Source organism: Octodon degus, unplaced genomic scaffold, assembly GCF_000260255.1.
Source record: "Octodon degus isolate 3935 unplaced genomic scaffold, OctDeg1.0 scaffold00011, whole genome shotgun sequence".
Lineage (NCBI taxonomy): Eukaryota > Metazoa > Chordata > Mammalia > Rodentia > Octodontidae > Octodon > Octodon degus.
The window spans coordinates 25730570-25758491 of record NW_004524587.1 but is presented as its reverse complement, the minus strand read 5'-3'; the positions used below and the strand labels follow the sequence as shown (position 1 = coordinate 25758491).

General features: G+C 41.6%; 1 protein-coding gene across 3 annotated transcripts in view; it reads right to left on the bottom strand.

Annotated features, from left to right (window-relative positions):
• Nucleotides 1-1922: 1922 nt before the first annotated feature.
• Nucleotides 1923-27922, bottom strand: part of Csnk2a2 (casein kinase 2 alpha 2) — a 45754-nt gene continuing 19754 nt past the window's right edge. The window contains exons 5-12 of one of the 3 annotated variants that reach the window (XM_004625935.2): nucleotides 18581-18640; nucleotides 13071-13154; nucleotides 12220-12330; nucleotides 11790-11891; nucleotides 11193-11293; nucleotides 9844-9992; nucleotides 8065-8158; nucleotides 1923-2364 (exon numbers count right to left, since the gene is read on the bottom strand). In XM_004625935.2, coding sequence (XP_004625992.1) covers nucleotides 8082-8158; nucleotides 9844-9992; nucleotides 11193-11293; nucleotides 11790-11891; nucleotides 12220-12330; nucleotides 13071-13154; nucleotides 18581-18640 — 684 coding nt within the window. In that variant the 3' untranslated portion in view covers nucleotides 1923-2364; nucleotides 8065-8081. Of the gene's footprint in view, nucleotides 2365-3820; nucleotides 4779-6072; nucleotides 8159-9843; nucleotides 9993-11192; nucleotides 11294-11789; nucleotides 11892-12219; nucleotides 12331-13070; nucleotides 13155-18580; nucleotides 18641-27922 lie in introns of those variants that run through there. The other 2 variants (XM_023709276.1, XM_023709277.1) reach the window with 2 other exon arrangements.

The following is a 27922-nucleotide window of genomic DNA, read 5'->3' as shown; positions in this document are numbered from 1 at the left end:
ATAAATGCAACAACAAAAAAAGGGAGGATACAGACCAAATTTTAACAATGGTTACCTCCAAAGAAAGCAAGCTTTTGTCAGTCGTGTGTATACTAGTGCTGGTGGTGAGGGCTTTCCTTATTAGCTTCTCTGTAATTTTTTTTTTTTTTTTTAACCAGATGGATGTATTATTAGCTGGGTGTGGTGGCATATGCCTGCAATCATAGCACTCTGAAAGGCAGAGGCAGGAGGATTGCAAATTTTAGGTCTGCCTGGATGACTTGGTAATACCTGGTCTCAAAAAAATTATTATTATTATTATTATTTTTTTTTTTAAAGAGGCTGGTGATGTAACAGTGCAAAGGCTCTGGGTTCAACCCTCAGTACAACAGAAAAGCAGAGAGCAGGGTATATTACTTTGGTCATTAGGAAAGTGCAACAAATATTAGAACACCAAAATAGAAACAGGACTATGAGAAGACACTGACCTGAATCTCTACGCATGCTGTGAATGAGCTAGTTTATCCTTGGGTTAGCAGGCCCCTGTCCCCTTCTCTCAACGTCAGAACAACCTAAGCAGTTCCTGTTCTATCTACAACAACTCTCCAGCCCAATCGTAATCATTCACAAAACCCGAGAGTATTTGACACATTTCAGAGGTTTCTAAAAAAGGTTTCCACATTGGAACATTAAGGAGAGCCATGGACAAAAAGCAGGAGGGCAAACTGAGATTGAAGCCAGCATTTCCATTTCTCCAGGACAGTGGGAATTCCCAGGTCTGTCCTCTGCTGAGTCTGTCAGATACCTTTGGAGAGGACTTGAAATAACAGGTCCACGCAGAGGTAACGCATTCATGCTGTTAGATAAACGCGTACATGCTAATGAGGTATCCCGATGCCATACCAGAGATCTGGAAGACCAAGAGATACCGGTAAGGCCTTCAGTCAAAAAAGAGCCTCACAAGGCAGACAACTGAAGAAAGCTAGGTTGATGGTGGGGCCACAGAATCTATCAGCTCAGGCCCCTGGCCCGAAGTCTTCTGCTGGTGGCCTGTGCATCCTTACTCACTGGTGTTCACAGCACTTGGCTTTAAGATCCCATACCCGAGCTACTCAGATCCAAGAGAAGCCGCTCCAAAGGACACGAAGATCCAAGATGCCTCTCTGTCCCCTATCATCACTCCAAAACTGAGTGTCCATGCTTCGGTTCAGTGTTCAGAACAAGGAGCAGAGAGAGGAGGAGTGTTATGGAGGATAGGTGGCCTTCATGGAGACCGGGCTGGGGCTCCAAGCAGCCTCTAGGGCATCCGGATCTGCCCACAGGTGGTGACTGCCAGTTCTACTTTTCCTAGACAGCTTTCCTGGGAGGTGAGGAAGCTGGTGAAGCCTCATTTATAAAGCTGGCTTTGTTTCAACAAATACAAGTATTGCTTCTGCCGCAGCCACTTTTCCTTCCAGTTCCTGGGACCGTCACAGTACGATTGGTGGCAACCCTCAGACGTGAGTCCCGCCCCTGCTGTGGGTTGGTAGACTCCACGGACCTCCAGGACAGTTCACAGAAGTGTTGGGAGGCGGCATCAGGAGTTGGATAAAATGTTGCAACAAGAGCAAAGGGATAGCAAAGGGCTAAGGGATCTTTCCTGAGCTTACTAGCGGTGGCATTTATCAACAATTGCTGGGCCACCATACCTGACTCAAAGAGAGGCAACTGATGGACACGTGGCCAAGGTGAGGTCTGGCTTCCTGGGCCACAGAGTACTTGAGCTCTCCGCTGTTTGCCCCACTCACTCACCACCTTTGCACACCTCACTTCTGCAGACAGCTCCTTCACATTGGCCCTCCTCACCTGCTTTCTTCTGGCTCAGACTTGGTGCTTCTGGGTCACTCAGTCCTCTGTGGCCACAGGTTTCACTTAATGGCCCCTTCCATACTGAAAACTCTCCATACATTTCTTTTAAAACCTTTTATTCATAATATATACTTTTAAAATAATATGTAACTGCCCATCATGCTATATGTCACCCCCTTACCCCCAATTGAGTCTGGTCAACTAGTCAACGTGGTTTGTTGGAAAAACAGGTGGCCACTGACCAGTCAAGGGATGCAGGGAGCAACAGTAACCAACAACCATTTGCATACCCTTCACATTCCCATGCTTTCTGGGTCAGGAGGAAGTCAACAGGAAGCCAAAGGCATATGAACCTTTTACATTCGGAAGTGAGGTTTGGTACACGTAGTGGGCTGCCCTTCAGTTGGTCTAGTTCATGCTCACCAAACCTGCCACCGTTTTGTGTCTGCTCACGGAACGTGATCTCTCTACACACGTTAAGACGTTTGATTTGGTTCTTGTTCTGCTTATGGAAAAGTGGGAGGAACCGCAACAGACCTGGAGAGAGATGGGAGGAGGGGAAAGACGGCATTAATCAATCTGAGCCAGAGTGAGGGGCAGGCCTCTGCCTGTGTGGGGCTTCCTTCTCTTGAAGAGGGCCGGGGTTAGAATGCCAGCTTGCCTTTCTCATGCCACTCTGGGAACACCTAGTGAGGACTGCTGTTAAGACCTCTGGTTTGACTGACCTCGCCCTGCTCTGACCATAATGAAGGCAGCTTATAGTCCAGCCTTCTGGAGAGAACAGGAACCTTCACGACAGCATTAATGACCCTGTCTCTTGGATGCAGGATGCTGGTGGATAGCCTCAAAGCCTTGTGACGCTTCCACATAAGCCAAGTCACAGGTTCAGCAGTCCAATTCTGGATCCCCTTCAAACCTGACCTGATGTACTGAGGACATCTGGGGCCAAAGAACCAGAAGACTTTGTATTTCTTCAGCAAAAAGGCCAAGCCCATTAATAAAGAGCAACAAATAAGTTCAAATATATTTAACCCTCTCTTGGAAACAGCTGTCTGTGGCTGCTCATGGCTGAAAACCTCACCTTCCTTCCATATTCAGCACAGGAAAGTAGGTGGGGAGATGTCAGATGCAGACTGCTACAAGCCTCTCCCGGGACACCACTGTAATGCTGAAAGTATGTGTCACCTGGGAAGCTGCCACACAGTCATTTCATAAAAATTTTCTTTGGGAAAAGGAAGAGGTCCACTGCTTAGTATTTGAAAAGGTCGCATGTGCATGGTAAGAAATGTCCATATTTGTCTTTAATAACTTCACCTGATTCCCAAGGGTCCAATTCTAGTGACGGATGTGAGAAACAAAAAAAGCACACTGAATACACCATCTGCCAAACAGCATGTGCCCTCATGTCGCAGAGCGGCAGTGGGAAGAAGTCTTCACAAAAGGCAAAGTGCTGGGCTATAAAGTTGAAGTCATACGACAAAACGTATCAACCCCAAGAAGCAGGTGTTTCAGTGGTACATGGCATAAAAAAGCACCATTCCACCATGACACTTCCAATCCTACCTGCGCTAGTCTTCACACCAAGGCGATGGATGACTTACAGCCACCACATATATCTTTGCAGTTCATGATTTATCCCCCCTGCGCCCCCCAAGAGACAGGAAATACAAGTTAAGGTCCTCATAGCAATGGTTCATCTCCCACTTAGGAAGGCTAGGCACTGTCAACATTTTTATTTAGGAAAACAAGATTAACATGGCATTCTTTTTCCTTCTAGGGGCAGCAGCACACGAATCGCGTATCAGTCATCCAGGGATACATACAGGTGGCCCACTGTATCTGAAGCAGTCACATGTAAGGATCATAACCCCAGCAGTGTTGCTTTTCTGCAAACAGAAGGCTCCAGGGTTCTTGAAGATTATCCAAGCTTTCCACTGGATGTCAAGGTTTCTGTCCCAAATTTAAGTTACCATTTACACCAAGAGCCAGCAAGTGAAAAACTGTTAATTTATTGATTCAAAGTTTTGTGTTTTTTTTTTTTTTTTTTTTTTAAACAATCCCCAATACATGCAGTTCAGGGTTAAGTATCACATTTGTAGCACATTGTTTGAGTCTTGACACAAAAGTATGTATCATCTGTATAATCCCGTCACATCTCTTTCCCCCAGCCTCTACAATACCTGTTTGGGGTATTTTATTAACATTCATATAGCTCAAAAGCATGTTATTACTGGTTTCCTTGCCATCTCCCCTCCCAGCTACCCCATCCTGGTGTTAGTTTTTAAAGGCAAGACATTCACTTTCAATTTATTAAGCTCACTGACAAACTAGGGCTCACTGTGTGCTCCTGAAGACCCTGCTGCTGCTCTCGGAGGGCTTTACCCTACACTCTGGCTGTTGCTCTCATCAGCTCTCATCCACTCACTTATCTGCAGGGGGAATTCTGTTCCCTGTGGATGCTCAGGCAGTAAACCTTTAAATCTGAACTGGCATTAGAGGAAACTGTTAACGAGGCTCTTTTAGATTTACTTCAATGCATATATAAAAATTCTTACAAGTTTGTCTCCCAAAGCAGCTCCGCTTCCACTCACATCTACGCAGCACCTGGGAGAACCTAAGCCATTTCCCTGAGTAGGCACAGACTGTGAGACACTCAGCACCGGCTCTCTCTGGGACTCAGCACCTGACTTGAGAGCAACACCTTTCCAAGGGCTGTGGGCCCCAAGTGAGGGGGCAACGTCTTCCCCATAACTCACTCTGGAATGGGAACTTATTGTCGGCTCCTTTTATCCTCTCAAGAAGTATGCTTCCTCCTTAAGATCTATACCTGTAGGTCATTTTCCTTATTGGTTCCTTTTTTACCTGCCCCTCCCCTAGCTGCTCTCTCCAAGTCCCCAAGATTCCGAGTTCTTCTGTGTCCTGTGGTCAGTCAGATGAGAGTACCTTCCTCTCTGTAAGGGACAACACAAGCTGTAAGCCTGGAGCAGTGACGAATCCAAGTTACATAGGCACTTCACTAACTGGTAAAAAGCCCAGGAACACCTGCTCCACGCCACGTACTTAGAGGCTTCTTCCACCAGCTGCCCACAGGGATAGGATGGTAACAAGATCAGCTGATAGGAACCTGAAGAAAGTGTGGCCACAAGACCCAGAGGGAGGAAATGTCACTTAGCGCTTCCTTAGCACCATCTCCCATGGGGTTTCACAGCTGAGGCAGCCTTTCAGTCACACACACTCATGGCCGCCAGTGATGACAATGCATCTGGACTCAGCACAGGAAGCATCTGCTCTCATCCTCCCAGGTCTATGCTCCTGAACACAGGCAGTACCTGAGATGACAGTGTAACACTACCCTGTTCCCCATGTTTTTTGCTTTTCTTTAGGAAATAATTAAGTCCTTGTCATAGGCACTTTTAACCTGTTATAAGGTATGAAGCAAACAAATGCAAATTACTGAGATGAGTTTAAGAATGAATATGCTAACTGAAAAGGATATTGGGTAGGTAAATTTATCTTACTTTACTCTAATACAAGGCTAAACTTCCACTCCTACACACATGCACACAGACACACACTACACACACCCTTTTGGAATGTCCCAAGACCACCTCCTTACCCAGGTAAACACTAGGGGGAAAGGTCCGTTTGGACACAAGGTATTTAGAGACAGGTGAAAGAAAAGGTCTGAACTAGACTCACTTCAGTATGAGAGAGAACGGTCTAGGGGTCAAGTCTAGTCCCAGAGGAAGTGAGCATTTTAAACCCAAGTCTAAGGCATGATGAGAGGTAAAGTATAGGTGCTGTGAAAGTAAACTGTATGCTTACAGGAGAAGGATTACTGTGTCACAGCTGCAGCTACGGACCCGAGGGCAGGCAAGTCAGTTGGGAAGGCCAAAGAGGGGTGAAGGCTTACTGCCTGACTTTTCTAGATGCTTTTATTGCCGCTGGAGTACCCAAGGGAAAGAAGTGGGGTTACTGCTTAACTAAGACATTCCAGTAGATCAGACAGGCATAAGAAAGCAAGCAAAACAAAAGACAGAAGGGAAGAGGCAAGAGAGGGCTGGGCGGGGGGGAGAGAGATAGCTCAGCGGACTAAGCACCTGCTTAGGCAAGCTCAGGAACTCGGGTTTGATCTCCAGTACCACATGCCGCTATCACATGCCATGCTGGCCCTGCCCCCAGGGCATGCTGAGCCAGCCAACAGAGTCCTGTGCCTGGTGGCACACGCCTGTAATGTGAGCACTGGGGAGGCTGAAAACAGGAGGATCACTACAAGTCCGAGCTGCATAGTGAGACCCTGTACCAAATACATAAATTCAAAGAAGAATGGGCTTGGGGGCTGGGATACAAGAAAGACACAGTGGCACATCTCCCTGATAATCAATACTTCAGGCTGCCTTAAGGGCATTTTGAAGGCATGTGATAATCCAAAACACTGAGTTTTGCTGCCTGACATACTGATACAGGTTTGGCTGACAATTCACATATTTTTGATTTTCAGGTAGAACAAATGTACATATCAAGATACAGAATGTGCAATGCAGGTAGGCAGTATTAGTATGAGAACCTTAACTGAATGTATTTCCTGGCTTTAGGATCTTAATCCATAAATTCAACTCTACAAGAAGAATTTCATTTGCATTTTAAGTTTCAACCAACCAAACCATAAAAATAGAATCTATATTTAAAGATAGGACCTACTACCAATACCAATATGATTTTATTAGAGTATGGAATGTAAACAGATGCTTCAAACAAACATTCTAATCTTTAAAAAAAAAATGCATGGCATTATTAAATAGTGAATAAAGAAATCCTAAGTGTGATATGGTGGTAGACTCCTCTAGCTCTAGCCTTAGGTATGTTAGGTCCCCCGAGCTGAAGCAATCACTCTGTAACTGGGGAAAAGGAGACTAATAGCAAATCATGTTGTTGACAAGTCCCAAAAATGAAATTAGCCCTATTCTGTCTTTTAAAATAAAATCTAGCTTTTTTTGCTAATGTCAAGTTTAGCACAGCAGATCCAAGGCTGTCACACTTGCCCTCGGAGGTTTACCTTTATCACCAATCCCTGCATATTTCTCTTGTCTCGTTTCTCTCCTAACTGCTGGAGCTATGAGATGGCCTTGCCCATACTCAGTACTTGCATTTGAGAAATGACTTATCTGTCCCTTCTTATATGTCACATAGCAGAGCTCAAAATGCTTATTACCCTGATTATATCAGAAATTATCATGGGTGTAAAAAGGGAATACAGGCAGTGATACTTTTCCCCCAAGTAAATCTTTCCAGAACGAATCCTAACAGGATGCTTTTTCCCTCTTCCACCAGCCTGAAAACTGACTTGCCAGCTTTAGTTATGGTTGTGAACAAAAAGGTCACTGTTTCAGAGAGGTGCATTAGAACAGGTGCACACACAGGGATGTGCTGGGAAATGCTGAGGTTTTCCTTAAAAGGCTGCCCCTTCCCTCCAAAAATAGGCTAAATGAAAAAAACCCAACAAGTTCTGTAGTTAAGCAAATCAACAGAGGTTATAGTGAGCTCCAAGTTGTGCACATAGCAAGGACTTTCTGATGAGACCGATGGACCTGTTCATGGCATCTCATGGTTTCACGTGATGGCTCCTGACAGCAAAGAGGACTGTGAAAGTGACTGCAGTTTGCTTCCAAAAGAAAACACTTAGAGGGAAACTGCAGGGATGAGGTACATTTCCTGGAGAGCTCATGTCATAAAAAAATACATAGAACATGAATTTGTAAAAGAGCTTAAAAAAAAAAATACTGTCACTGTTTTAATATCTTTTTTCATAAATGAGGCTGGTGTGTCAATACAGATTGCTGACATTTTGCTAAAACTTGAGACTGAATTCTCATCAAAGGAAACCAGACCACAATGGAATAGATAGGAAGTCAGATATTCAGAGCTTGTTGACCGAACGCGTTATTCAACAGAGGTGTCCTGTTAAACGAAGAAAAATGTACAACAACTCCGAGTTTCTCATCTCCCATGCATTCCAAAGGGAGAGTCCCCTCAGATCCTGAACTATATGCATCATCACACTGCACAACTGCAGCTCCCTGGAGACTAGTACTGGGGAGTTTCTTTTGACAGACTTTTATGTCTTTACTCTTCTTGCCTTAGAAGGAATGATTAGAATTTCTCTTTATCACACTGTAGTTTCCTTCAAGATTTGTGTTTGGTGGTTGGTTTTATTGGCAAGCATCAATGCCGCATTACCCGTCGCCTTCCAGTCTTCATCGCGCTGCTGTGAGACCACTGGAAAGTACAGCATTCTCTGCGCAAGGCTGGGACTGTTCCTTCACTACGGGGTCTGCAAGAGGCAGGGTGAGAGTTGCCACGTCAGAGCTGTGGGTACAGATCACCAAGACCAACCCACCCTGCCAGGCTCAGCAAGCCAGTGTCAAGGGGCAACAGAGGAGAACAGAAAATACAGAGTGCAGGTCATATAAAAACTAGACACTAGAAAAAGGCCAAAGAAATTGTTCTTGTAGTCAGCTCTCCTTCCACAGAGCAGACTCAACTGCCCGAGATGCACAGAAAACTTTACTGTCCACTGCTTATAATTCCCACGAATTTTATGTGTTATTTTCTCGAATATCAGCACCACATCCAATCCCTAATTTCTTTCAAGCAGATGCAACAATAAGCACTTCAGAGGAAAAGGTGAATGAGACCAGTCAAGAGAAGCTTATCAATTTTAGGCAACAAAAATTTTTTAATTGAATTGTGCTAGGTATTCAGAAAAGTAGTCAGACCATAAAGCACATACAATAAACATCGGTATTTTTAATCTGATTTATTCTGAAGGATAAGAAAAGCTTTCTGTATAATAAAGTAGAAAAAGGAGTTTCACTTGTTTAGGGTCCAAAAGGAAAAGTAAGACCTTCCACACAGGCTGTCTCCTCATGCTGTTGCCCCAAGCCCAAGCAATGTTATCTTCAGGCAAGACTTAGACTTGAGAGGAAGGGACAGGATGACAAAAGCACACTGCCCAAACAGAAGGGAATGTAGCTCCCTATTTTCCAGCTTCCTCTCTGACTGAATTAAATCTTCTCACGTAGCAGAAAAGCATATATGAAACATCCTTTTTTGGTGGGAAGAACTATATGTACAAAGAACCACAACCAAGCACCCTGACTAAATACACACATACATTTCTGAAATGTAGTAAGTGGTCCAAATGAATCCCACTGCTCTCAAATAACTCTTACTTATTTACTGCCTTCTTTAGAAAAATACCATGGTTATCTTACTATTTTTAGCCCATTAGCTTTGTTTTTTTGAAAGGAGAAATAGACTATGTTCCCACACAAATACATATATATGAAAACACATCTTAAATTCTCATGATCTATGGGCTGGGGTGACTGAATCCAAAAGTGTTACACTAGGTGAATAAGCAACACCTTTGGTGATCAAGAAACTGCTTTGCCCCGGGTACAGTGGTACACATCTGTCACCCCAGTTATTTGGGAGGCTAAAGTAGGAGGGCTATGAGTCTGAGGTCTGTGTGGACAATTCACAGACATTTTCTTAAAGTTAAAAGAAAAAATAAACAGGGCTGAGGAGGTAGCTAAGTGGCAGAATGTTTCTGAGTTTGATTCTCAATAAAGAGAAAAAAATCTAATAGTGTTTGTAAACAGGATATCATGTCCGCATCTTGTATAGCAATTAACCACTAGGAAGACAGTATGCAATGTGTTAATTATTGAAACTGTCCTACCAATTTGGTTTGAAACTATCTCATTGCTATTTGTTTCTCAATAAAATTATGGGGAAAAATAAAATAAAAATTAAAAAAAAATTTTAAAAATGGGCAAAAAAAAAAAAAAAAAAAGAAAAGAAACTCATCTCAATGCTTTAGAATAAACAGGCAAATTCAAGAATGATCCTCTCCAAATACCCAGAATTCTCTTGACTAGCTTGAAAGATGAAGGGCGGATGATTTCCTCTCCTATAATAGATACAGTCCTTGAAAGCAGCGCTGAGACTCACAGAAGTACGGGTGCTCCATAGCCTCTTTGGCAGTCAGTCTCTGTTGATGGTCGTATCGCAGAAGTTTGTCCAGAAGGTCTAGGGCCTCAGGGCTGACAAGGTGTCTGTTCTCACTATGGATGAAGTTTTCCCAGCGTTTCCTTGAATGCCTGAGAAGAAAGTGAAGCATTAATATTCTGAGACTAAATGTAATTAGGGCCAAAGTCAACACAATTTTAGAAAAGAAAATAATGCTGTACTGATGATAAGCTCAGTAAGTGTCATTCTCACTGGTGTGCACCCTACCCCTCATTGCTACAGTATCCTGAGGGGAACAACTGTACTCTTGACTAGCTAAGCAGAATTAGTTAAGACACCTGTATCTGACTTAGAATTTGGGGTATCTTTCTGGATTATTTTTTAATGCCTCCGGCTTTCTGTCAATTATGGGTGAGGCATGGTGGTGACTGAGTAATTTTTGTTGGTCAGCAGATACACTAGGAGGGCTGGCCTCAGAAACATGGTGGTTTCGTATAACATTTGAAAACTGTCAGCCAAGCATTGCTTTATTTGTTTTTTGTTTTGTTTTGTTTTGTTTTTGTTTTTTTTTTTTGTGGAACTGGGGATTGAACTCAGGCCCTTGTGCTTGCCAGACAAGAGCTTATTCTACTGAGCCATCTCCCTGGCCCCAAGCATTGCTTTAAACCTACTGAACTGTGCCTGAAAATTCAATTTACCTTAATACTTGTTACCGTATAATGATCTACTAGAGAAAAAGAAACTGTTAATTTCATACTGAAAGAACTACAACTTTCCAAGATTTGCCATTAAAGTAAGTACATGCTATACCTATTTTTTTTTCTTTCTTCTTTTTAAAGATGTATTTGGCACAGGGTTTCATTAGGCAGCTCAGACTCGTAGTGATTTTCAGCGTCCCTGGTGCCGGGATTATAGTTGTGTGCCACCACGCCTGATCTCCGTGGGCAGCTCAGTGTGCCGGGGGGGGGGGGTGGTGCTGGCATGGCATGTGGTGCCAAGGATCAAACCCAGGTCCCTATGCTTGCCTACGCAGGCTCTTAGTCCACTAAGCTAAATCTAGCTGGCCCTTTGATTTTGTTTTCCACTGTCTACGATCAAAATAGGTTACTTCAGACAGAAATAAAATGACTAGAGGACACATGTAAATAATACCTAAATATCTCACAATAAGTTAAAAAAAATCACATAGAAAAAAAGGATACTAAAAAAAAAAAAAAAAGAAAAGAAAAAAAGGATACTTCAATTTGGTATGACTAGAAAGAGTCAGGAACATGATTTTGGCTAAGCTTCCCACATGAGGTAAAGCAAAGCCCTCATTCCCTCTTACTTACTGTCCCAAGATATCGTTGAAGTGTGGATCTAGATCTATGTGGTATTTCTTCAGATAGCCATACAGCTCATCTGTACCCAGAACCTTGGCAATGCGAACAAGCTGAAACACAGAACAAACTGACCAAATTACTGAGCACAGAAGTCATTGTGAGCCTGAGGCTGCTGGACCAGGGAAATCAGAAGACTCCACACTATTCAGTCTCCTGGGATGAGAGAGAGAACCAAGTCCAGGACAGGGAAAGGCATTCCAGAACACCGAGATTCTCATGAATGAAACACTTCAAAGTGCCTTTAATGGGATGACCTAAGTAGGACAATAATCTGGAAGCTAACAATTAGGGTCACAATCTAATGATCAGAATTTAGTTTTATTAGACAAGGAAGAGCTTAAGGTGAGCATACATAGTATTATTATTTCTGTATCTTTAGGGATCTCATGACCACAGACAAAATTCTGCAAAAATGTTTTCCTTAAAGAAAAGCTTATGTACAGACAATAAGCAACATTTCGTGGCTAAAGAAGAGAGTATGCCTTTCTAAACTTGCTATTTTCTTGGCAATCATCTCCAAATAAGAGCTAGATCGTATGCGCTCACCTGGTCATAGTTGTCTTGCCCATGGAAAAAGGGTTCCTTGCGAAAGATCATGCTTGCTAACATACAGCCTAAACTCCACATGTCCAAGCTGTAATCATACATCTGGAGAGACAAGGGACTCAGTCAAGCGTGTTAAAAGCCCAGTTTTCTTTTTCTGCGGTGCTTGGGATCAAATCCAGGTTAGGGTACATGCTAGCAAGGGCTCCATGACTATCCGAAGACCAGAAACCCATTTTTCTTTTTTGAGTTTCTAGCCTTCATTTGACCTCTGCAGATATTTTAGAATTATAAGTCACCCTTCCCACCAAAAGAAAGTAGCTGAGAAAAATCTGCAATTAGTATTTTGAGGTAGAATGATGTACCCAAACTAAATAAGCAGCACACCAAGATGTATACAAATAATCCAGAACACCTTTTCTACCAAGTTCACCTGATAGTCCACAAGGAGCTCTGGTCCCTTGAAGTACCTCGAAGCTACGCGAACATTGTACTCCTGAGCAGGATGATAGAACTCTGCCAAGCCCCAATCTATCAGGCGCAGCTATAAGTATGAAGAAAAAAAACACACACATACACACAAAGGTGAAAGGAGTGTTTCCAATTCCTCTGCCTAGGAAAGGCCACATCACAATTCTGGTAACAATCACATATGGCCAAATACAAAATGGGAGCAGGTGCACTGGCTAAAAAATCATACTCCAGCAACTGCATCAGAGGCCATTTCTGGAGCAGAGCACTCAGAACTTGTTTTTTAATTTGAATTATCTTGGCTTATCACTCTCTCTATACCAATAAAGTGCAGCCTTTTTTGTTCTGCCTTCATACTATTTCCAAGTGTAACATATTCCCCCATTACTGTTTTTATTATAAGAGCCAGGTGTAACTAAAAAGGGCTAGGGACACATATCCCACTCTAGGACTAAAGAATTGGTCTAGTTCGTCACTAACCTAATACTGGTGGATCCATTTACTCACCAATTAGGGACAACCAGAGTAGGATAGCAAAATTAGGAAGGACCCAACTGAACTTTTAAGGCCAGGCAGATTGGTGTGAGGGTCATTAAGTGAAGCAGAAACCACTAGCTCTAGTTTCTTTCTGAGGCCCTTGGGAAAATGAAGATCAAAATAAAACAAGTGACTACAGGTGGGGTTGTCTGTCCATTTTCTTTACAAAAACCAACACTGGAGTCTGGGGAATAGTAACAAATCTGCCAAAGGAAACAGCATGGTGTTCAGAAACTACTTTGACAAAGGCTTATTGCTGCCTGGCAGTAACGGTACCTTTTTTTGTTGGTGATCTATCATGACATTGTGAGGTTTCACATCCCTGTGCATGATTCCCTTGCTGTGGCAGTAATCCAGAGCCTAGTAGATAAGAAAGCATAGAGAAGCATAAGAAAACACTCTATCACCCTTCAACACAAGCAATTCTTTTTTTCTTTATGCATTTGGTACAGGGACTCACTATGCAGCTCAAACTCGTAGTGATGCTTCTGTCTTAGCCTCCCCAGCACTGGGATTACAGGCGTGTACCATCACACCTGATTTCTGTGGCTGCCAATGTGCTGGCACAGCATGCAGTACCAGGGATTGAACCCGGGTCCTAGCACTTGCCAGGGAGGCGCTTAAACTGCTGAGCTATCTGTGTGGCCCAACGATTCTTACTATTTGTGAAACCTTGACTTGAATGCAGTCTCTCAAGGGGGAGATCAGTGCCAGTAAGTGGGGGGAAATGTTTTGGAAAGTACCCCTTGCTCTCCATATATACCATGCTGGGCAGCTGGTAGAAAGGCGGCAGTGGAGGGCTACTAGATGTGAGGCCCTCACTGGAGGAACCTCTCACGATTCAAAGGACAAGCCAGAATCTATGTGGATATGAAGAATGACATTCAAATACACCTTTCAACATTACTTTTTTTTTTTAGACAAGTGAGCCCTGCAGGTTTTGCAGATTAAAAAGTATTACTATTTTCCTTAAATATAATTCCTGAGTCAAGTGGCCTTTAGGAAGTATTACTGCTGGGGATGTAGCTCAGAGGCACAAGCACTTACCTGGCAAGTACAAGGTCCTGAGTTTGATTCCCAGTACGAAAAATAGAAAGTGTCATTATTGCTCTATGGGACGAAATTCACTTTTCATAGGCTAATCAATATGCAGGTAAGATTTTTAAGTATGAAAGTTAAAGATCTTTAGCTAATTTAGACAGCTACTTAACCCACTACTCTACTATCTGAACTTTTCCATCACCTCCCAAACTTCCCTTGAATTTATCTATACTCACTCCCTGCTTCCAATCATTTCCAACCACTGATTTGTTATGTGCTACTATAATTTCTGGACATTCCTGAAATGACATCATATAGGTACAGTACTTCTATTTTCTTTCATTCAGCATTCTCTATAAACTTATTTATTTGATACAAGGTCTCACTACACAGTTCAGACCCCTAGTGATCCTCTTGTCTCAGCCTCCCAGTGTTAGGATTACAGGCATGCACCACCACGCCCGGTTTCAGTGGATGGCTTGGAGTGGGGTGGGTGTGGCATGCGGTACCAGGGACCAAACCCAGGTCCTTGCACTTGCCAGGCAGGTGCTTAGATCGCCAAGCCATCTCACCAGCTCATTCAGCATATTTTTGAGATTCATCCATGCTGCTTTTTTCATACAAGTAGCATTCCATTTTATATATTCAATATTCCAGCTGTATATAACATTTGGGTTAATTTTGCTTTTGGCTTTTAAGAACAATGCTGTTATAAAAATTCAAGGGCCAATTTTGAAGGATATATGCTTCATTTCTCTTGGTTAGATTCCTGGCAGCATAGGTGCTGGGCTGTTTGCTTAGTTTTTTTTTAAAGAACCACCTGAGGTTTCCAGTTTTTCCACATTCTCATTAACACACCTGTTATTGTTCATTTTTTTGATTATATGTAATCTAGTGGTGTGAAGTGGTATTTCATCATCGTGTTTCTAATTTCTGTTTCTAAAGGGATGAAGCTGAACATCTTTTCCTGTGCTTATTGTACAGTCTATATTGCTTTTGGAGAAATGTTGATTTATTACCATTTTTTTTTTTTACTGTATTTGAGCTTTTTTTAAGTATGAAAATCTGTTAAAATCCCTTCCTCATACAACTACTTGCATTAATTTCAAAGTTAGGACATTTTGTTGTTTTGAGAAGCACTTGAAAGCTTCACGAGACTGATGATATACTCAAGCAATGATAGCAGCTCTAATCGCGTGGAGCTTACTACACGTGCACCACTGAGCGTCCTGGTAGAAGTTTCTATAGCCATGGCACTGCTGGCCCAGAAATACTTCGTATGGGAGTATATGTGCTGGGGGCTACTTAGCAGAGTCCCTGACCTCCACTCACCACATACCAGCAGTGCCCTCCAGTTATAACAACAAAAATGGTTGCAGGTACTGTCAAATGCTTGTCTTCTGAGGAACGAGTTTGACTTTATTTGGGAAACCTGCACTAGAACTGAACTAGAACAGGAAGAACACTGTACTAAGCATTTTTACACTGAAGGAATACACAAGCCAGAGAATGATTTCTAGGTGCAGCACTCCAGGACTAAGCTCCTGTGCTCTGTGTCATTTTGTTTTTCCCAGACACCAAACAACTTACAACATATGATGCTTTTTATTTGAAAGTATTGAACAACCAATTCTAAACTATGGGAGGATGATAAGGATATAATTTCTGGAGGAGCAAATATTGAAGAGAGGGTGCACAAAAAAAACACTCCTGGATCTTCATCACACTCTCCTGGCCCTGTTCAACTGAATGTTCTGCAGCAAGGCAAAAAAATCCATATTTGCAGTGCACAACACGGTGATCATCAGCCACATAAGACCACTGATCACTTGAAATGTGACCACTGTGACTAAAGAACTAAATTCTTAACTATATTTAGTTAAAACAGCTTCCACTGGAATCAGCTGCTATGTTGGACAATGCAGTTCTATGTACACATATCAGCAAAGGTTTTAGATATATAAAATCCAAAATTATGTACACTTAAGATTCACTCACTTCATTTTGTAACAGTTGCAGCAAGATTCCAAAGTGCCTTTGTGACAGTACCTTATGAAACAAAGGATGTGAGGGCACACTTCCTCAAATCTGAATCAGACTGCTCTGCCATAAAGTCTTTGGGAGTCACTGAGGAGTACCATGGGGGCCCTTAGCCTTGGCTGCTTCCATATTTTTAATAAAGTTAAGTATTTCCTCTTCTCAACTCTTTTTTTCTCCAAAGAGAAAATTTAACAGTGTTGATTCTGCTTTTTGTCTAGTCTTTGCCAGAAGAACAAACTAATTAGAACCACAATGATTGGGACATGAAAAATACCTGGTGAAAGCAAAGTCTGAGCAAATGCTGTAAGGAAGTGCATTCTTTTTGCTGAGTTCACTGGCCAGATCCCTTGTGGAGTTACTGACATGATTTTAAATTCTTTGGTGATTTCAGCTTTAACATCTGATAGTTTCTGACCATTAAGCATGAAAAACATTTTTCCTATTTCATCTGGATTCTAAGAAGCCTCATTAGCAGGAAGAAATATGTTCTTTCTGCTTATTGCTACCACTAGGAAGCAGGATGGATACCAGGCAGTGAATGACATCTGCATAACCAGCTCATACAGATCTACATTACAGAGACATCTTTACTGAAGGATGAACATGCCAGGCTATAAAAAATTTAGCTAGCTAATAACTGCAAAATCTCAAAGCTGGACTTAGCTCTCATGGGGTTATTGCATGGAGTTTTCTGTACTTTTTTTTTTTTTGAGTCAGGGTGTTGCCATGTAACTCAGGTTGGCCTTAAACTTACAATGTAGCTCAGGCTGGCCTCAAACTCACATCAGACTCTGGAGTGCTAGGATTATAGACATGCACCACCATGCCTAGCAGCATGGAATTTCCCAGAAAGATTGAAAAAAGTTCACAGGCTTCAACTGTAGCTCAGAGAGCAAAGGAGAAAGGTGGGTCCAGTCCAGTTCCATTTCCTTCGTCTTTCTGATCTTACTGACAAGACCCAGGAAACATAGAGTGAGTCCTTAAACCTACAACCCTGGCTTCTCTAATGATGTGGTTTGTGCAGGTGCTCACATGAGAAAACATTCACCTTGGAGTGCTAGTTCTTTACATTCCCATTTTCTAAAGTCCAGCCTTCATTCAATTTGTTATTTTGTTGAAGCAACTTTTCAAAGCCCTATAAAAACCCCATCTGGGCAATTTCCGTTACTAATGATTCTTTCACCTATATCTTAGTTTAGACATTTTAAACCTGAGATCCGAGCCCCCCCCCCAAAAAAAAACAAAAACAAAAAAAACCCCTACGCAATACTGTACATTTACACATGCACTTTGGGTGGAGTTCATAACTTCATTGGGTTTCCAGTGATCCATGACCCTAAAAAACTAGAACCCACTGATATATACCATTTTATAAATCTATTTAGAATTCTTTCATTTTTATGCCTAGACAGACTTAAATAAGATCATTCCTCCATACTCACAAATGTTTCACAATTTTATAGTGCTTTAGGATTAGGAGGTCACTTAGGTCTATTTACTAGTTCTCCTACATTAACTATAGTAGTTGTGGCTAGAGGGAAAGAGTAGGTAGTCTCAATAGCTTAGGGGCCTAACCACCTGCCTGGCAAGTGCAAGGACCTGGGTTCAAGCCCTGGTACCGCATGCAGGCCACCAAAACCAGGGATGGTGGCACATGCCCGTAATCCCAGCGCTGGGAAGGCTGAGACGGGAGAATCACTGTGAGTCCAAGCTGCATAGTGGGACACTATACCAAATAAATGACTGACTTAAAAAAAGGGAGATTTTGAAAGATCAAAATAAAGGGGTGAGGGGCCTATAAACATCTGCTATTCCCATACATGAGACTTTGCTATCAAGAACTGATAAGTATTTTTATATTCTGTGGAGGCCAGGCTTCTTTGTATGACTTGCTTTGCCAACGGTGCACTGGCAAAATGACATAGAGAGAGGGTTGAAAAGTACCCATCTTGATACTAAGAACCTAAAAGCATCATGGGAAGTAGCCTGGACTAACCTCCTGGAAGCTAAGAACACAGCCATCCCAGGTTAGGTTTAAGATATGTAAATGAGGCCCTCTTGGACCATCCTGTCAAGGTCAAGTTGGCCTGGATCTAAAGAATCACCTAGCCAACTCATGAAATCATGAGAAACAACAAATCAATGAGTCATTAACTCTGGGGGCATTTATTATACATGGAAAACTAAAAGTAGTATTAGTCTTTTTCTTTTTTAATGTATTTGGTACAGGGTCTCACTACATAGATCAAACTCATAGTGATCCTTCTGTTTGTCAGCCTCCCAGGCGCATGCCACCATGCCCAGTCTCAGTTTCTGTCTCTAGCACACCCCAGGGGGCCAGGGATCGAACCCTTGCCCCCTGCGTCTGCCCAAGCAGGTACTTTAATCCACTGAGCTATTTGGCTGGCCCCTAAAAGTAATAGTGGCAAAAAAACAAACAAACAAACAAACAAAAAAAAAACCCAGAGCTCCGAGTTTCTAATCTTTGGCATAAAAACCCTCGCACCCCTTGACTTGGCCACCCTTCCCAAATCTACCAGAAAATTTCCATGTGAGATCCTACAATGGAGGCCTCAACATAAAGTAAACTCCACCAAATACTCTAGGCATCAGAAAAATATTTTGTTGTGTTCTCTTTGTCCTTTCAAACACTTGTTCTAATGAATGAGCCTGAAAAAAGTGCACTGTTTATGAATGCTACTTACTTTAAGTAGTTCATACATATAAAACCGAATATCAAAATCTGTCAGGATCTGGTAGAGTTGCTGAAACAGATTGAAGAAAACACAAAGTTAGTCTTTTGTATCTTGTCCTTCTAAGTGTCAACCATTATCTGTAAACTTAGTCCTCAAGTTACTAGGGAATCTCCTAGCTTTTTATTACCTGATCTGGAATAAATGGTAAACATGAGGAGTCTAATACTTATATCTGCAGAAGAAAGCAGAAACAAATCTATCTATCCATTCACTTATTTATTCCATAGAGGAAAACATTTAAGCCAACTTGGATCTTTCCTATTTAATGCTCCATAACTTTTTTTTTCCATTTATATATTTGGTACAGAATCTTACTACGCAGCTTGCATTCATAGTGATCCTCCTGTTTTCATCCTCCCCAGTGCTGGGATTTTGGCAAGCGCCACCACACCCGAGACTCTGGTGCTGGTTCAGTGCACCCCAGAGGTGGGTGAGGCCTGTGCAGCATGTGGGATGAGGGAACAAACCCTAGTTCCTGTGCTTGCCATAGCGGGCACTTAGTCTGCTGAGCTATCTCACTGGTCCAATGCTCCGTAACTTACTTCCTTTAGGCTTTTTTTTTTTAAAAATATTTATTTATTTATTTATTTATTTTGTGTGTGGCCAGCTCAGCCCACCAGGGGGCGGGTGGGCTGGCATGTGGTGCTGGGGGATTGAACTGAAGTCCCTGTGCTTTGCTTGGCTTAGCTTGTTCTAAGCAGGTGCTTTAGACCACTGAGCCATCTCACCAGCCCCGAGCCATCTCACCAGCCCCTCCTTTAGGCTTTTTGACAAAGGGTCTCACTATGTAGTACAGACTGGTCTTGTACTCATTATGTAGCCTAGCTTGGCCTTGAACTCATGGAGATTTTCCTGTCTCACCCTCCCAAGTGCTGAGATTATAGGTGTGTGCCACCATGCCTGGCATTCCGTAACCCTAATAACCACAAGTATATTACTGTAAAGTCCAAGTTGTCCAACTATCTTCATATTCTGACTGCCTATCAAACAAACCATTCACACTGCAGCACTGCGTTATATTTCTGGAGAAATAAGTTCTAAGTGGACAACAGAGTCCCCACTACATCAGGCTGATGTAGTGACACAGCTTTAAAAGACAACCAGGCTGTTTGTGAAAGAAATAGGAGAAAAATAAGGTGCTCTATTATTTATAGAGATGCCAAGACTTTTGAAAACCTATGCCTCCTGCTCATTCAAAACTATTCCAATCTGAAAAAAAAAATGTTTCCTACACATTAGGTAATGTTTTAGGGCAAGAAAAAAGGAGTGGGGGAAAAGAAGACAGGTGCCAAAAGTAACCACAGCCCAAGATGACATGCAAATGAAAATTTTTATTACTCATAATCCAAAGACCCACCTAGTAGGAACTTAAAAATATCAACCTCTTAAGAATCACACTACAATGGTCATTAAAAGTATAACAAACCTTTGTCAAAAACTGTACTACCACCTTGGATATTCAGTCAACTCCAAGCAAATCTCTCTCCCCATCCATCTAGGAAGCACTCAAGCAGCATAAGCAATCACTCCAAGGAGCACAGAAAAATGAGTACAATGTGTTTTTCTAAAGCAGGAAAATAAAACCACATATTTGTGTCTATAAAAATGATACGGAAGCAGCATAATAAAAAGTGGTTCCATGTGTTAAGCATGGAGGAACAGCATTCATTTTTTTTTACTCCCCCCTTTCAGAGAGAGAGTGACTCTCCAGCTTAGTAAGAATACATGGCTTCATCAACCTCTGACAGCTGCAGGGAACTGACGTAGCTTGGGCAGTACACTGGGTGTGTCCAAGGCGCCCTACTGCTGGGATGATCCTGCTCAGGGCTAAGCTGCACTCAAGCACAGAGGCACAAACACATTACCATTCTGCCCAGGACAGCTTGGGCTATGTAACAGACACACCCTGGGTTTTCGTCCTTCTAGCTCTGCTCTACAAGGCAGACTTCTTAGCTAGCATTCAGTGGTGACCAATAGCCGGAAAACATAGATGCAGGCTTAAGATATCATCTTCAGTGTGGAGATCACTTGCAGAGACTTCGCTAAACTGAATGCCAAGTCAATAAACAGCCCATGAAAGGGAAAAAAAAAAAATCAAATTCTCTAATCTTAAAGGGCTAGGATATTTTATTTCCAGAAACCCAATATAGGCTATTTTATTCAGATTTTTATTTGTGAAGGACTTCCCTTTCATAATCATGTACCTTTGTAAACAGTGTAAAGCATAAAAATAAACATCCTTGGACTGCCAACACAGAATTTCTAGCTATTCCAACCAGTATTCATTTTATTTCATACAAAAGACACCAGAGCTTTACAACAGCTTGGCCTTTACACATCACAAAGTCCTGGATGACTGGCTGCCATTCACCCTCCCTTCACAGGAGTTCTGGGGGCAAAGACACCAAATCACATCTGTAACATTCAGCCTTCTGGGCCTAAAATTCAGGCTTCTCCAGGGTTCAGCCTGGCCTCCTGTGACTTCCATCGCTTTGATCTCACACAACCCGCAAGATTTTTCTTCTCAGGACAGGGTGATGGCTCAGTAGAATAAGGGCTTCCCTGGCAAGCGCAAGGGCCTGAGTTCAATCCCCGATTCCAGGAAAAAAAAAAAGATTTTTCTTCTCTGACCACAGGAGCCTGTATTTACTACCGCCACTCTCCCCACTCCAACACCTCCTCCCCTCCAACTGTACTGTTAAACTCATCCCTTCTCATCTACTTTCTAGAGTAGACACTGGCCTCTACCTTTTCCAGGCTCTAGGCCATTTCTTTGTCATGTGGTATTTATTCACAGGGTACTGGGAATGGCAAACATTCTTCACTTGGATACTTGCAGTGACCTGAAGTTCTTGAGATAAATTCCTACTATTTCGTAAACACAAGACTGTAACAGTCCAGTGCAAATATTCCTTCCATTCTGCCATACACATAACAGGGCGTGTGTGTGTGTGTGTGTGTGTGTGTGTGTGTGTGTGTAGTATTGGGGTTGGTGGTAGGGACCAGTTTGGTGATTCCAGATCTCTGAGCTTTCCCTGCCCCACAAATATGACAAGGGTCCGCTCTACCACGAGGTAGTACACCTGCTTTTTCCACACAGAATTCTTCGACTATATTGTCAGCTCATACAGTGGAACAGTGTACTTACTCCACACCAAGGATGGAAGGTCTTCAGTCTATACAGACATTCTTATTTTTATGATGCTCAACAGTCAATGGAACAAGACATAGACTGTCTTGCAAGAACTACAAGAGTGCAATAAATTAGGGAAATCTGACAGGAACCACACTTTGCCTCCAGCTATATGGACAGCATTAATCAAGCAACTGCAGAATGTTTTTAGGAAGGAAGTTAGCTTTGCTTACATTGTCATGAAGTGTTTTATCAAAAACAAAACAAAGCAATGTTTCCCCGAAGATCAAGATGGTGGAGAGGAAGAAAGTACTCACCAATCACATTTTTGCTACCAAGCTTCAAGCAGACTAGTTCTCCTAGGGAACAGTTCTACTATAGGACTATTCTGAAGGGCCTGTGGCTGAGTTTTTTAGACCTTCTAACATACCCTGAAAAACCTGAGAAAGAGGATGGCGGACACTGCAACTTAATGATCAGGCTCAGGGACACTGGGTCTGAAGTCCCAGACACCACGGAAGGGCCAAGGGTGGTCTCACTCCCCTCCGCTACATGGACACCCAAGGCCCTTCAGATGCTGGGGAGGAGCAGCTCCACCGCAGCCAGCCAGCCCCCAGGTCCACTCCCCAATGACTGCCAGAGTGCACATGCCTCTCACATACGCAAGTCAGTCTGTGAGGTCAGAAAACCCAGGCTCCCCCAGCAAGCAGGAAAGAAGGGGGGGGGGATATAAAGTGTGAGTGAATGCGGTATTTTAATGTCAGAGTCACCAGTTTATTATTATTATTATTATTATTTTTTTTTTTGCGGAACCAGGGATTGAACTTAGACCCTTGCGCTTGCCAGGGAAGCACTTATCCCACTGAGCCATCTCCCCAGCCCCCTAGAGTCACCAGTTTAGATATTGGTAATTTGTAATCAATCCCCAAGATCAAGATTAAAGCCAAGGTCAACATTTTTAGAGCCTTTAAACCAAGCAAGTAAGAGTCAATCACCTAAAAAAAAAATCACTTATTTTCTTAAAAACTTACAAAGAAATGAGAAAATAATGTTAACAACTGATAATCAGTGTACACTTGTTCCCAATTCAGGAAAATGAACTTTAACAATTAACAAAGTCTCACAAGGTAAACTAGCTCAGGTTTACCACAATGTGAGCAATTCAGCCTCTACCTGCCAGCGTGAATCTACCACATTCGTAGGAGAAAGCCCATTTAGAATATCTTATCAATCTTCAAAGCATCCAAATGATGCGGGTTTTTTTTTTTGGGGGTCTATTGATTTTTATTTATACTATTCCAAAAGCACAGAAAATTGAAAGCATGTCTCAACAGAACCATTTTTCCCCTTCAGACATTTTTGATTTAGTTGTGCAATGGCTATCCATTCTGGGATTTAGAAGTAGGCTTTCTCACTCATTCTGAAGTCTTGTTCTAAGTGTCATCACTTATTTTTTTATTATAACTTTGACATATATGAAATGTAAACTGACAGTTTTGAGTAGAAACTGCCCAAACCAGGAACTTTAAAGACAAGGGAAAAATTATGGAGAACACAGAAGATTTGAACTAAACTAGTAAGTGTGGGATTAAAAAATGACCATGTAGTATAAGAACTCAAAAGAAATACAAATAGAAAGGTATAATACAAGTAAAAGAAAGGATCTCAAGGACTAACTAATCAAGAGAGGGAAAGGAGAAGAGCTAGGAAACATGAATAAGTCAAGCAATACAGTTATATGTAGAAGATGGGCAAGGCAATGATCCTGAGAATCTTCAGAAGATTAACTAGCTGTTAATTGGAAAGATTCTCACCCTGGCTAACTATATATACTGATATCTGTGAACTAAGTAACTGCACTGAAGATGGTAATCTGTTAATAGTAGTTTCATGCTTGGAGTGCCTGTCATTCTGGTCTTCTGAATATGGGGTGTTTATCATGACATGCCAGTTGCTGCTATGATGTCTCTCGGGTAGGTGGTTGTTCAAGAAGGGGTGGTGAATGACAGCAAGAGACAGGAAAAGGAATATTGTGGGACTGTCTTGCTTCAAGGTTGTATATGGTGAGATTTTTGGACTTATGTGTAAACATAAGAAGTATTTAATTCTTTATGCTTATTTTTAAAATATATTCTAATTTTTAAATTTTTTTTATCATGTTCTGTAGGGATTTAAAGTTCAACATATCAATACTTGATGAAAAGTACCTGTTCCACATTATGCCTAAGATGTTTGATATGCAGACAGATAGTGAGGTTAAGCTTAACAGCCTAAGATGTATGGTAATAACAATAAGCTTGTCTTCTGGAGGGTTAACAACCTAAGTTTGCAGACCAAAATTAGAGAAAAAGGAGGGCTGCAAGAAAAGTCAACATTTTGGCCATAGCCTTCTAAGGTCAATTAAGACTCAAGACATATGAGAACTTGTACTGTAACATCATGTAACTCAGTAGGTCCCAAATTTTCTGATCAAGATTTTGGGGCCAAACAGGAAAGTGATCGATGATGTAGAGTGTGCCTAAGGAGAGTCACATGGAGAGAAAACATTCTCTCAGGCTTTCACAGAAAGCACATTGGCCAAGCAATGGCCGTGACTCATTTTCATGGGTGACACTGACAAAGGTTCTACAATCTGAGGTACAAGATCTCAGGATAAATCCTGAGGGGATTTCACTGACCTTATCAGACCCAAAAGCTACAACTCTTGTTGCATAGGTCCTGCTTTACCTTGGTCTTAATCATCCAGCAGAAAAGTAGAAAAACGAAATATAAGAAGTAAAGTCATGCTGTTATGTTGAGCTGTAGGGGACTCAGGTCAACAATTTCTGACATTGCCAGTCAAGCGGAAGACCCAATACTATTATGGGCTATTGGACTCTTTTAGAATATTTTGCTGAGTTTACACACCTATAATATTCAAATAATGGAACTTAACAAAAAAAGGGTATACAGATGAATGTCCATTTTGTATCTGTGTATTCAATGTGGTTAGGATATATAGTTACATTGTCTTAATGAATAGAATGATTTGTTCTGATGGTGTTTGTAGATAGGATATCATGTCCGCATCTTGTAGTTTTCTCATATACACAGCTCAATCTATAATGTCCTGAGATACAAATATTTTTTTGATACTTGCATTTGCATGAAGTAATTCATCTATGTTTCACATATACCCTGTACTCACAGCCTGAAGGCTATTCAGTTATTTTTGTTTAGTTTTTTTTTTTTTGGCAGAACCGGGGATTGAACTCAGGCCCTTGAGCTTGCTCTTATTCTACTGATCTATATCCCAGGCCCCATATTCAGTTATTTTTGGTAGACAGGGACTTGCTGTATCTAGTTCAGTCTGGCCTCCAACTCATAGCAACTCTTTTGCCTCAGCTCCCAATTGCTGGGATTACCGGTGTGCACCACCATGCCTGATTATTATGAAATATCTTAAGTTGTTTTGTGCAAGAAACGAAGATTCGTGGTGTGGTTTCAATTTTCTACTTGTAGTGTCACACTAGTTCTAAAAAACTTTGAAACAGTAGGTATTTCAGTTTTGGATTTTTGGGTTAGGAATGCTCAAGTTGTATAGATCATATTTTCTGAAAAAAAAATTAAGAATTAACTATAAAAGAGGGCATTTTTAAAATTGTCTTACTATTATTTTAAATTGTCTTATTATGGTCTTGCTATGCTGCCCAGACTGGTTTTAAATTTGAAGTCCCTCTGCCTCAGCAGGATTAAAGGTGTGTACCACCACATCCAGCAAAATAATTTTTTAAAAAATCCAAATAGACATTAAACCATATATTCAAACATAAAGCTTGAAAGGACATCACTGGGACAATTGGGAATTTTTTTTTTTTTTAATTTTTATTTTATTTTTATTTGTGTGTGTGTGTGTGTGTGTGTGTGTGTGTGTGTGTGTGTGGCCAGCTCAGCCCACCAGGGGGCGCGGCTGGCTGGCATGTGGGGCTGGGGGATTGAACCGCGGTCCCTGTGCTTTGCTAAGCTTGTTCTAAGTAGGTGCTTTAGACCACTGAGCCATCTCACCAGCCCTGGGAAATTTTTTTAAAAAAACAGATTCTCTATTAAATGGCATTACAGCACACATATTAAGCTTCTTGGATGTGTGTGCTAGCTGCATTACAGTAGAATGACCTAGTTGTAGCACTGATATATTCAGGAGTGAAGTACAACAACGGCTGTAACTTATTTTAAGATGACTCAGCAAAAAGGAGAGGCAGGGAAAGAACTGCAAATATGCCAAAATATTAATCACCAGTAAATCTGGGCAAAAGATTTCTGGGTATGTGTTAGTGTTTTTGTTTGTTTGTTTTTTGAGACGGGGTCTTGCTGTATAGTGCAGGCTGGCCTTCAGTTTATGATAGCTATTTTTGGTACAGGGTCTCACTATGCAGATCACATTTGTGGTGATGCTCCTGTTTTCAGCCTCCCCCGCGCTGGGATTATAAGCATGCACCACCATGCCCAGACTCAGTTGCTAGCTCAGCATGCCCCAGGGGTGGGGCCAGCACAGTCCCTTGAAGTAAAACATTTACAAAGAAGAAAACCCTAATCCACAAATAAATTGCATGGACTTCAAGATGGGGGAAAAACAGTGATCACCCAAGAAAGCTGAACGAAGAAAACGAAGATAAGACTATATAACAAAATAGAATAAAATAAGAGAATAAACCCCAAAGTTAGGTTTTTTGAAAGAATTAGTATGAGATCCCCAGCAAAACTGATTTAAGTTTTTTAAAGAAGAACATAAAGGCATAGATAATACATAATGTTTACTTCTTTATTTAGTAGTATTGGTGTTTGAAACCTGGGCCTTCACACTGAGATATGTCCCCAGATCTTTTTTATTATGAGATAGGGTTTTTGCTAAAGTGCTAAATTGCAAAGGCTGAGCTTGAACTCACAGCACATCTGCCTTAGCTGCACAGAATTCTGGGACTACCGGCGTGGTACACACTGGTACCCAGAAATGTAAGGAAAGCATAACTACAGATGCATTAGTTCTTAGTCTTAAAAGAATTCCATTAGCAACTTTATGCCAATATAAACAACTTTAGAAATATCTTTAAAAAAAGAAATATCTTACTACCCAAATAGATGTAAGAGGTAGAAAACCTGGGAAAACTTTTGGCCTACAGTATGTTTTCAGTTTTAAGAGATACCAGGTATTAAACCCAGGACTTTGCAGGTGGTAAGCAAGTACTCTTATACACCAAGCTATATTTTTAGCCTTCACTTAAACCATGTTTCAAAAAGGGAAAAACAGGCCTGGCATGCTGGTATATGTCTCTAATCCCAGCACTTGAGAGGCTGAGGCAGGAGGAACACTTTTGAGTTTAAGGCGAGCCTGTGCTACAAAGTGAATTTAAGCTATTCTGAACTGCATAATGAAACCCTGTCTCAAAAGACAAAATAAATTAAAGAAAGAAAGAAATAAAAGGAACATACAATTCAAATGTCTTCTTCTGGGCTGGCAAGCACAAGGACCTGGGTTTGATCCCTGGTACCACATGCTGCACCGGTCCCGGAACCCCAGGCGCGAAGTGCCAGGCACTGAAACCGAGCATGGAGGTGCACACCTGTAACTGCAGCCTGTGGAGACTGAGACAGAAGGATCACTACGAGTCCGAATTGCATAGTGAGTACACGTGCTTTTTTTTTTTTTTTTTTTTGGAACCGGGGATTGAACTCAGGCCCTCACTTATTCTACTGAGCTATGTTACTGGCCCCATAATGAGATCCTGCACCAAATAAATAAATAAAAGGAAAAAAACCCAAAAGTCTTCTTCCCACCTATGAAAGAGAGCTTCCCCAGATTTATCTATCATGTATTTCAGAGACTAGTATAAGGAAAATCCAATTTGTGAAGTTAGTATAAACTTGATACCAAAATCAGAGCACTCTACAAAAAAAAAAAAAATTATAGATCAAAATTGACTTGTCACTTGTGCCAATAAGATTACTGAGAAGAATGGGCTATGTAGACTGCCTCACTGTTTTACTGTGTGGTACATGGACTTGAACCCACCACCTTTATCATGCTACAAATGCTCTACTACTGAGCTGCATTATCATTGATTTACCCTGACACCAAGCCAGGCATAAACATTCTTTGGGAAATAACCTTGAAATTACTTATA